Raw genomic sequence first — 12,077 nt, 5'->3', positions numbered from 1 at the left:
CCTTCCAACCCAAACCATTCTATGATTCCTAACGCTCTTGAGCGTAGGCTAGGAGGTATCTCTAACCTCACCCGTGCTGGTTTTTGGTTGTTTGGGGTTTTTTTAAAATCTCCTTTTGTCAAAGACACCACAGTACCCTCGCCCTTCAGTAGCGGGCAGAAGCCTCTCAGGGCAGATTCAGTCTCGCTCCTGTATTTCCACCTCCATTAAAAGGCCTCTCCCTCCCGCCAAAGATCTGAACTTCAATCTCAAATTTAAATAAACCCATGGATTTCAAATTGCACTGGAGATGTGAAATCAAGTGCCAAAGCTGCTCCTGCAATATATAAGAAGCTTTTGAAGGCAGCTATCAACTTTGAAAAAGGCTACATTTTGGAGACAGGTAGGAAGAAAAAGACGTTTGCAGGACAGCAGTGAGAAAAATCAGTGTTTTAAGAAGGCTGCGTGCTGGGTCTGATCTCTTCCCTGTCCTCCCCCCCCATCAACTTGCTCTTGTAGCGACATGATTCTTTTCAGGTTTTTTCCCCTCCTCTGTCGAGATGTTAGTTTTGGAGACGTGTGTTTGTTAGCAAAGGTTTGTCAAAACCTGGAGAGCTGCAAGAAGAGGTGAAGGCAGGACACTCCTGACACATCAGGTCTATCCATTCTCCCCAGAAGAGGCTGCTCCCAGCAGCGCTGCTGTACCCACACAGTGGGGCCGCTCATTATAACATCCTTCTCCACCTAGCTGCGCTTTCAGGGAGGGCTTGCTTATGTTTTTTTAGTGCTTTTCTTCAAGAAGGACACCAAATGCTTATATGGTATTTTCCAGCTGTTCCCCTAAAACACTTCAACAAAACCAAAGTGGGTAAGCATCATTTTTCTTGGGTTTTCTCTATCCATACACTGCAATAGTGAAATGACCAACCTTCCCAAAATATGAAAGCCAACGGAGATGATTACATGGGAACACACACCTTGCTGCTTAAGTCAAGTTCATGGCTGTGAAAGCAACCTGTCCCTCCTGGAGACCAGGAAACTACTGACAGTCTCACATTCACACACCGGGACTCCTGGATTAGCCAAGATTGTTGGACGTGGAGAGATAAATAAATTAGCACACACCTTGGAAAACCAGCTATGAACTCCCGGTACTTCAAGGCATGACCTCTGCTGTAAACATGCCACAACTTGTTCTTCAGGACTGGACTTGCAGCACCACCAGATTTTGTTTAACATATGAGAGCTGTTACAGTATTTCATATTGCCAAACTGAGATGCTTCAGCCTGGGGAAGCTGAAAAGACTGGTCCCATCCTTTAATTCCCTCGAACTACCTCCTCCCCACCGGCCATAGCATCTCCCACCTCTGTTCCTCCCTCTCTACCCAGAAACAGCCACCATCACATACTTTTGCACACCAATGGATGGCAAAGGGACACGACTGGATCTGCTGCTGCAGGCAAGGGGAGGGAGGCAGGGAAGAGGTCACAAAAAAACCCCCACCAACCAACCAACCAGTCCAGCTATGTCAAACACAAGGACTGGAATTTGGTTATTCTGATTGTATTCCCTGCTAGAGAAGCTGTGCCGCATCTCTGGGGAAAGGGGTATGGTCAGACAGCTGCCTGCTGGTCCGTGCCATCTTAAGGAGCCACAGGAACATGTGCAGGCGGCCCCAGGTCTCACAGCACAAACAAGGTGATGCAACTCCAGTGTTTTTATTTCCCTGGTAATTAATAAAGGGAATACAACAGACAGAAGGCTTTTACTCCCCATTGCACCTGACCTATTTAGGATATTACCAAAGAGCAGAGTTTGATTGTCATCATGGGTATTTCTTGGAATTATACAGGGGAGTTCAAAGGCACACACACAGAGAAAGCAGTTTTCCACTCCATAATACAAGACTATTCGATCAGGGGGAAAAAAAGCAAAAGCCAAAAAAAAAAAAAAAAAAGCTGTTAAGCAATGTCACAATAATGTGTTTGATTTACTAAAAATAAGAACAATCTTTGTTACTCATATTTATTCTAACATTTTTACTTAAAAATTTGGCAGGGCAATTTAAAAGGTAGATTTGATTCTCAAGTGAAATAAGATATGATTTTTAAAAAAAATCTTTTTTTTTTTTTTTTTTTTTTTAAAAGCAACGGTGTTTCTCCCCCTACTATTGAACTCATTTATTTCTCTCTCTCTCCTTCTCAAACATGCACACTTTACTCTTTACCCTGGCTAATACTGTAGAGGCAGCAGCTCTGGGAAATGAACTAGCTTCGCCTGTGGCTCATACATCATTACAATTGTTAACCAAGTTCCACTATAAAAATCTTTATTACACAGGAGAACACAGAGGCGTGCAGGAACACAGCTTTATTTCCAGATACCAGGTTGAGTTTGTAGGGCAGGAAGTTAAAAGACTTTTTTTTTATGCTCTCAGGTTGATGAAGTCTGCTACTATGCACTGCAACATCACACAGAGGACAGCTTCCCACTACCCATTCCTCCAAATATCAACCTGTATGTAGGAGTAACCTATCTTCTACTTTGGCCAGGGGTTACAACCCATGATGTGACAAGGGTACCTCAGGTCCTACACCAGCCCAGGGCTCCAACATTTTACACACTACAAGGAAGGCAGCAAGTGCAGCCACGTTGCTGCCTATATGCTGGAGCTGATGGTGCTCAGGCCGCTGGAATTGTGGAAGTTCACCCATCAGCAACAGCAAACGTCATGCACATTTCTATGCAGAAAGCTTCCAAACCTGGACACAAATGTGCAGATAGTATCAGCAGTATTTGGTCACTTGCCAAAGAAAGGTGAACCTGAAGGCTCAGCAGAGTGCAAATGAAAGTTCACTTTAGCTGGAACAAGTAACACATGCCAGCATTCGTGACTACAGCTGCCGAGAAATGTTCTGAACTTTTTTTTTTCCCATTCCCATGCGCTATTTATCTCAGCAGTCCAAATGCAAAAATTTGGCAAGTTGGATCATGTGAAATGTTTGTGTTATTCCCTGAAGGACTTTGCATCCGTGAAGTAATGAGAAGATTATTCCGTGACAGATAAACTGAAGCAGTGTGACTGCATCAGATGTTATCTTACTACAGCACTTCTCAGACTTTTTGAAAGTGTGACCACCTTTGGACTCCTCTGCCTTATTTGCAACCTGAGAGTCACCAAGAAAAATGAATGAATTAAATAAAAATCTCTTTAGTCACAGAAAAGCATCAGTAGGACTGATGAATCATTTTCTGACATGCCTCACATTTCACTTACCCATAGCAGACATCTACTAGACAGCACAGTGAATGAAAGCAAAGGCATTTCCACACCACGCTTAAGCAGCATAGCAATATTGCCCTGAAGACCTTCCAATTTGGTATAGCGTGCTCTGTCTTAAAAAGATGCTACAACTATTAATTTCTTATGCCACAAACACTGTCAGTCAAGGTTTCTGTATCAACAGGTATCATAACGGAATTTCGGAAGTAAAGTTTCCAAATAAGCAGGGGAAAAAAAAAAAAAAAAAGAGAGAAAAAACCTCCCTCAAGATTTCACAAATTCACAATTTTGAAAATAGATCCAAAGCCTGCAGTTGAAATAGACATCCTAGTACACTATTTTCTGTGCCAAAAGTATTGCTGCCAAAGACAATTTTCAAAATTTACCTTCTGCCAACCTGATGTATTTTTTTCATCCCTAACACCACAATAAAATTTTCAAGGTGGGACACACAGCACCCAACCTTCCATCCGATGGCTTAGCACGTAAGCCTTTTGTTTCTGTAGAAGCCCCAAATGGTTGATCTACTCTGGTACGAAGCTTCCTATGGTAGCAAAGTGAGAAACAGAGTGAGCCTGGGTGGGCGAGAAAATTCTCACATCTGGCCTTGACGTGAGCCTGAGCACAAACTGCAATGCCGCGGCGGGCTCCAAGACGCTCATCTACACACCTCTCACAGGCAGATCCACAAACAAATATCAAGGAATTATCTGAGCGACAGCTGCCAAAAGGAGGCGATTACTTTTTCCCTGTCAAATGGCAGGAGCTAGCCTTTAATACAAGAAGGCTTACACTCCCTCCCTCAAGCGGATGGGCGACTTGGTTCTTGAGTTGTCATCTTTTTTTCTTTAAAAAAAACCCAAACATACCAGTGGGCAAAAGTAGCGCTATCAAGCAGGTTTAGACCCTAGGAATGGACCCATTTGGGTCTTTAAGGAGGAGAAGCTTACCAAGTGTTACTGCAGCGTTAATACCTTCCCTCTTTTAAAATAAAACAGGACTTTGAGACAAGCGTTTTCCCTAAACACATGCGGTCTAGCTTAACAGCAGTTTTTGCTAGTAAGTAGGTACAAAAATAAACCAACCATAAAGCTAAATAAAATCAACTAATTTTAGTACTCACAAGCTGAGCAAAGAGGACAAAATCTACAAGTAATTTATTTTTCGCTATTTCAAATTATTAGTAAGCAGTGGTGAGGGAAAAAAAGGATTGTAGAGTGCAATTACTGTCTTAACAGATTCCCTTCAAAAGAGCCTTTTAATTATGACACATTAATTGTATTCAATGAATTGTAATTTTCACTCAATTTTTTTTCCCTCCCATCTAGCTTATTTTCCTCAAATTCCCTCTCTGCTGTACTCCACAGGTTTCATCTGTTCGAGGAGGACTCTTACAAAACCGAAACCAAGCTCCAGAACATGCGTCTCCCACCACCATCCCCATAAAATACTCTTTGAAATAAAAAGGCAGCAAGAGCAGAAGAAGGAGATACAGGCAAAAGGAAGAACGAGGAACAACTCTGCTGGAGGAGAGAGAAGGGGGGGGAAAAAACCTATTTTATCTATTTTATCAACCTTTGCCAAAAGAGGGAGCAAACACTGACTCTGGCCCAAGGCTGCCTGAAGGCACGAGAGCTGACTTTGCTACACACCCGCCCTCGGACGAGCGTGGCCAAAAGCCCATCGGACAGCCACGCCTGGAGCACGCTGCCGTAGCAAAACCAAAACACGCAGTTGATGCGGACATGCTCGAGCTACCGGAGGTGCTGCCAGCAGTAACGGAGCTGGCTGCGTGTCGCGGAGCCACCCAGGAAAGCACAGCAGACCACTCGTGCGGAGGTGCCCGTCGTCACAACTAGACTGTCAGCAACCCGAGTTAGCTAGTTTCTACTAGCTCAGTTCTTTAACGCCACAATCCAATCACACAGGTGGCTGTGACGTGGGCATATGCAGAGAAAAAGACAGATATTCAACTAACTAACTAAAATAAAATCTATTTTTAGTCCTGGGCTATTTCAAGTGCTTTAAAGGACACTGAACTAACAGATACAAATTAAAGTGTAAAACTTTTGATTTTAACAGCAACCTGGTATCAGTAGAACATGTACTGCATTTGCTTCATGAGCTCAGATCTACATAGCAAAACCAGGCTGAAAAGCAGCACGATGTACGACAGTCCCATCAATGGCAGGAAAAAACACTTCCTTCTTCTGGGGCAGCCAAGTGCTGCCTCCTTTACTTTGAAGATTTGATCTCGAGTTCCAATCTGGGCAGAAATAGGAGCAACAAGTTCCTTCATTTACTTACACAAATTATGATTAAATCTGTATTTTACAGCCAGCAAGAAAAGGGAGAGAGGTATGTCTGATTCATACTGGAGACGCACATGTGCAATGGTATGCTATTGTAGCAGCTTCCTTATTCAAGTGTAGCTATACTTGACAATGACCAGATAACATTTCAGGTCAGACTCGCTTCACCTACAATAAGTGAGAAATTTTCAAAAATAATAAAATATGGAGGCAATGCAATAGCTAATGGGTCCTCACAGACTCAAAGTCCTAAGTGCTCTTCACAAAAATAAAGGCCCCTGCAGGGTGTAGTAGTTTTTAAATCTGTCTTGCCAGACATTACCCCTAGAGCTCACTGCCCTCTGCTTAGAGGAAGGGGAAAAAAAGAAAAAGGAAAAAAACCCAAAACAGCACCAACAGAAAACACGCAAAGGAAAAAAAAAGACTCCTTCCTTAATAATCCCAAACATCCAAACATAAAGGAATTCCACACAGGCTTTTGTTTGCCCACGGGCTTGTTTTAATCTTATTTCTACTCCAGATCTAAACTAATTTACTCCTTAATAACAGGCAAAACAGTTATTTGTTCACCCTCTACTTTGCTCTTTCCAAATTTAACCATTACTTTTGCCTCAATAGGGATGAAATGCAAGGACCGGTAAAAAGCATGAACCTGACACCTACTGCCACCACTCCTGTTCCTCACAACTCATCGTTTGCCCCAGCCCACCAGATCTGAACGCATGATTGCTACCATCGGCAACCCTGGATAATAAAGCTTCCACCATTTTCCTGAAGGAGAGAAAGCACCTTCAAAGGAGCAGTTAGTGGGGCTCTAGTCCAGCTGACCCTGGGAAAGGAGCACATCCTGAGGAACGACTATGATGAGCCTCTTCCATTCAGCGTCACTCAGTGCATAGCCATCACAGCCCACTTAGAAACACAGCAAGGCAAAGCCTTGCTACAAAACACTAACTGTGCTACACTCAAGGTGACTGCATTGCAATTAATACTCGTGTTTTGGGTTATTTTTATAGTACAGGCTCCACTACCCCCATGCAGTCCCTTTTGCGAGGGCTAATTTTGTACGGAAGGAGGTGCCAGAATGCTAATTTGTAAATGCAGGGACCTTTCTGTCAACCGAAACCTGGCATGTTTGTTTGCTTTGTCTTTAGGCAAAAATACATTACACCCCACTGCACCACAGTATGTCACTATATTAGTCCTGTCTCTTATGACTTTCAGGTCCTTGTCCTTTTTATTTAGCAGGCATCCAACAACAACAACCAAATCTACCCAACTCATCATTTAACAACGGGAATATTTTGCATTTCAATAATACTGCCATTAGAGGGATCTGGAGGTATTTTGATGCTGCCACCTCAAAATACTCCAATATGCCACAGCACTCGTCTTTGCTCCTCAACCCTTCCTTTTTTCAGCTTTTATAAAGAGCTCAAAAACAAACACAAAAGACCCATGTAATTACTATTTAAAAAAAGAAAGAGAGAGAGACTTGAGTTGGACCTTGTCTTCTGGTATTTGAATCTGGATGGATCACATTTTCTAAACTTCTTGTATCTAGAAAGATGGTAAAGTCCCTTTCATCAAAATTAAGAAAGCAGAGCTTAGCTTCTCAGGGAATAACACAGCTCCAGAAATCAGGCCCTTATCACCTAATATAGCAAGACTAGTGAAGCGATGAAATTACAAGAGCAGTTGAATCTTTTCTCACAATCTTCATTCCTTCCAACACTCAGTAATAAGAGCTATCAAAAATTAAGGAAGAATGGCTCCACGCTCAGAAGTTGCTAATGTATGTGTTCATCATCTTCCAAGTACCAAGCTATAAATTTTAACAGTCCATAATATACTCGAAGTGTGTAATATATATCCTTCTACATCCTCTTTTCTTTAATAGCTGGAAGAAATTGAAGGAAAGATAACCTTCCACCTATTACATGGAAATAGCAGTTTGTGTTTCATGGTGAAGGCCCTTAGACCCAACATTCACATTGACTTTAAAACTTCAGAGCAAGTTTACAGGACAGGTTTTTGCTCGCCCCCTGCACAGAGCAAGCTGCCGTTAGGAAAAATCATAGACAAAACCTCTTCATGCAGAGTGTGAAAAAATTGACACTGAAATTTCAAAAAATGAGCCGTAGCATTCAGAGCACAAGTCAGATCCTATCCTGGTTTCAATACTGATTAATCAGACCGCAACTACGTAACTCTGAGCTCTCAGGAGGCACATGCCCAGCCTCTCTTTGCAATGAAGTCGCAGGAATAACATTTACCTGGTCTCAATAAAAAACACAATTTGGAAATGCAAGACTACCACAACCTCATACAGTGAAGACTAGCACAAGAGGCAATGGTATTTTCTTTGCAAACATTTAATGCAGTCCAGATGGACTTCAAGAAAACTGTGAAGAACATGGGGTGCTTTGAGAGTTTGACTATTCTATTGGTCAAAGGCTCGCGGGAGAAACAAAATTAATATGGAGAGAACTGCAGTGAAGATAGTGAAAAAACCCTAAATGATCTTTGATTCAATTCCTCACAGTGCTTATAATCTCAGGGCAGGCAAAATAATAAAACATAGAGCAAAGGAATTCCATCAGATTATTTAAAGAAATAAGAAGTAATAACAGTGCACACAATTCATATTGGGCTCTCGTCACCTCTTATTCAAATCTGGAAATGGAAGAAGTGCACCTATACAGACAGGTGTAAAGCACATAATCCATCAGAAGTTGGATACATAATAATGCATCCATGAAATGAGAGAAATATATCGCACTCTTCAATACAATAGATCTTCTTTTTCACCTTTCACACAATTCTTAAGTAGATCTGTAGATCTCAAGTAGATCTGCATGTGAATGAATGAGAATTAATGGGGGTAATGACAGTTGACACTGACCTGGTAGCTAGTCTGGAGATCCGATATGATTAGGAAGGATACTGTATTATAGAACTGGAAATGATCAGGAACACTTTGCAAAACTGGATTGACTGCACTGAAGTTTCCTCTCTTGAAAGTAAAAGAAATTTGACTTCACACAGCTGCTCTATTTTTATATCGTCAGAACAAGTATTTCAGAACTGCCATTGTGAAACTCAGTTCTGTGCTGTGTTTATCTGCTATATGACAAATCAGAATTGGAATGAAAGCCAAACAGTGTGCCTTAAATGACCTGAAAACCAAAATTGTTTCATAGTAGCTTCCTTCCAAGAACGAAAATTAAAAAAGGAAAATTTCTAAAAATGCAATTGAGCAGTAAAAGAAGCTCAGTAGTGCTGAAATCTTTCACAAATGCTCATTCCCCATACTGGCACAGCAGCTTTCAACACTTAACGCACACACTTTCAAAGTTACCAGGCGCCAACACTATCATAACCATGACCTTAAGTCTTGTGCCTCTTTTGACAACCTGCTATTTGGTCTTGATCCACCACTGCCTTGTTTGCATTTACCCGTCCCTCTCTGCGACACTGTCTGGAGCAGCAGCTCTGCCATCCACCTTTCCGCTCCGACAGTGCGGAACAACGCTGGGCTGCTCTGCAGCTCTTCAACATTGCCAGTATCCTTCTTCTTCCCTGGCAAAACATCAGGGCAGCACTACCCCCTGCGTGGGCTCGGCAGTCCTGGGAGAGGCCTGGGTGAGGAAAGGAGTTAGCTTGGGGGAAAGTCCCATGATGGAGGAGTGCAAGAGTAAAGGAAAGTGTCCGAGCATCACTTCACACTGCAGCTCCTAACACGAGGCAAGGCCAGGTTGGGAGGAGCACTGAAATCAATGAGACACATCTCCCCTTTTCCACCTGATCATGGCCCACTCTGACTCCAGCGACTACTTGCGCGAGGAGTTTAACACAATCCCAAGGCTTGGCAGTATCGAGACACTTGCCTTTAGTATCAGCACTGTGAAAGATTCAAGTAGCACTAGCCTGTAGCAGCTTTGCAGCTTTATACTATTCATTGCAAAGCAGAAAAACAAGTACATTTGTGATCTTTAAGTCTTCCAGTTTCAGGCAGGGAACCAGATAACAAATTCGTCTCTATCAAAAGTAGAGAATAAATTTTAACTGCACTCTACTGAGTCACTACATGCTGAGATCTGATTTTGGAAACACAAGCGCATTCATAACCTTACTTACAACCTTGGTGGGCCTACTCGTGAATAAAACTTCACATGTGCTAAACACCAGTGGCGGTCTTTTAAATAATTAACTTTGCAAGAACTCAGAACTAGTTCAAAATAGTAAAAGCTTTGCAACCAGATTTGGAGCTTGCTTTTTTTTTCCCCAGATAGAAAAATCATTGAGGCAAGTTTATCTGAAACCTTACATCATATGTAATACAAGTAATACTAGCTGTTAAGCATAAGTGAAGTCTCCAGGTGCACTGAGGGCAGCACATTTCTTCCTCTTAGACCTCCAGTCACATTAGCAAAAGCCTGTCATATTTTTCCTTCTCTATTTCTTCCAATTTCAGAATCCCCCCAGACATGTAAGAAGATTATATGCTTGATAGTCACTTTTTCTACGTAAATTATTTTTTTCATTTAAGATATACTGAATTGGATTATTAGTCCAATCAAATCCAGTACCTTGATTCTGGCAGAAACCAATACTGAACATTCCCTGGAGTAATGAAGCACACACAATGCCACACTAATAGCACTAGTCAAATATGCAGCGCACAACACAGAGGAAAAATTATTTCATGGCCTCTGTGGCTATCAGGCCACACCTCGATACATCAGACCTGGTTAGCTTTTTTTTTTAAAAAAAAACAACCCACCCCTCCACTTATTGATCATAAAACAACGCCACCCTTTCTCAATACATGTATTGATCCTACTGCCAATTAGAGTGACGATGTGACCAATCTTCTTACATTCAAGGTGTAATAAAGAGAGAGCTCATAGAAGTCCAAAAACGTAACAACAGCTGAACACTCCCCGTTGGCTAGGCATTTTGGCATTCATTGGCTTTTTATTACAGAGGGGAGCTAAAGCAGAAGAATACGGATTTTTGTGTACTCTGGGAACGCAAGGGCCTAAACTCCCGAAGCAGACACGAAGTTCTGAGGGAAAGCCCCGAGGGCTTTCAGGAAATTAATCCCCACTCAGCTGACTAGTCATCCCCCCCCAGCAGCCCAGCACCGCTCCTCTTGGGATCTCATGACATAGATGAAAGCAACTACATTGCAAAAAAAACCTTCAGCAATGCTGGTGAAGGCAGATGGGGAAGATTTAAGGAAACACACGGTGTACTTGAAAACAATATTCAAAACACACACGTTCTTTGCGTTATTAATGAATAACACATGAATTCCCGAAAGAGGCGGCAGGTTTTGTCTAGCCATCACTTAGTTTAGCAGCAAGATTCCGAGTGATTCTCCCGGGGACACCGGCAAGATCTATCAAAGCACCCAATCACAATGCCAAGCAGCTTAAAAAAAAAAAAAAATTAAAAAAAGCACCCTGTGACTCTAAAACACCGTCATTTTGACTAATAGAACAACTCGCTTCGAATCAAAATGTCATGAGACAGAGTGAAACCGGGGACCAGCTCGGCAGGATTTCCCCAGCAGTCACCGGGCCGGGGCAGGGCAGCCTCTCCCGGTGCAGACAGCCGCTGCTCCCCGCTCCGCGACGCCGCCGGGGCCCCGGGAGGGCGGGCAGGAGGGGACGCGCCTCCCGCCTGGCCCGCGGAAACTCGCTGTTGCCGCCGCCGTTTCTCCTGCTCCCGACACCGGCATCGTCTTTCGGGGAGGTGGGGGGGGAGGCGCCAGCACAGAGCAGCGGGAGAAAGTTGCGTTTGGGCGGGGGGGGTGGGGTGGGGTGTGCAGATTCTCGCCCACCGAGAAGTTGGCGGACTCTCCCCCCCGCCCCCCCCCCGCCTCCCCCCCCCGCCTAGCCCGCAGCCCCCGGCCCATTCCTACCGCCTGCGGTGGAGTCCCGATCCACATCTCCAGGTAGTAGCCGCGGCCGGAGTCCCCTTGTAGATTCTCCACCATAGCTAAAAAGTTGAGGGTGCCTCCGGGATCCGAGGCCGAGGCCAAGGCCAAGCCGTCCGCGCCACCCAGTTGATCCTGTTGCCGACTACCGCTCCCCGGCCGCAGCACCACCGGGGCGGGCGGCGACCCGCCGGGGGCGGCCGGATGGGACACACGGAGCGGGAGGGAGAAAAAAGCCCGGCAGAGCCCCGCGGTACCGGCCAGGAGGAGCAGGAGGCCGGGAGCCGCCAGCGGCGTCCTCATCCCGGCGGCCGTGCGGGGGCCGGGGGCCACTTCCCAACTGCGGAGGCTCCGGCCGGAGGCAGCAGCCGCCTGGCTGCCAGACTGGAGCAGCCGGGGAGGGGTGGAGGAGGAGGAGGAGGAGGAAGAAGGGAGCGGCTTCCCCACGCCCTGGCTTCATCTCCCCCTCCCCCGAACCGAGCTCCTCCTCACTATTCTCCCGCACGGCCCCCGAGCAGCCGGAGCGGCCGGGTCCCCGGCCGCTCCGGCTGCTC

The 12,077-nt window shown here is 44.6% G+C and overlaps 1 protein-coding gene across 1 annotated transcript in view; it reads right to left on the bottom strand.

Annotated features, from left to right (window-relative positions):
• Positions 1-12,018, bottom strand: part of BACE2 (beta-secretase 2) — a 48,313-nt gene extending 36,295 nt beyond the window's left edge. The window contains exon 1 of the mRNA XM_075772443.1: positions 11,509-12,018. Coding sequence (XP_075628558.1) covers positions 11,509-11,826 — 318 coding nt within the window. The 5' untranslated portion in view covers positions 11,827-12,018. The remainder of the gene's footprint in view (positions 1-11,508) is intronic.
• Positions 12,019-12,077: the final 59 nt, after the last annotated feature.

This window comes from Balearica regulorum, chromosome 1, assembly GCF_011004875.1.
Source record: "Balearica regulorum gibbericeps isolate bBalReg1 chromosome 1, bBalReg1.pri, whole genome shotgun sequence".
Classification (NCBI taxonomy): domain Eukaryota; kingdom Metazoa; phylum Chordata; class Aves; order Gruiformes; family Gruidae; genus Balearica; species Balearica regulorum.
This window is presented reverse-complemented; position numbering and strand designations above follow the sequence as displayed.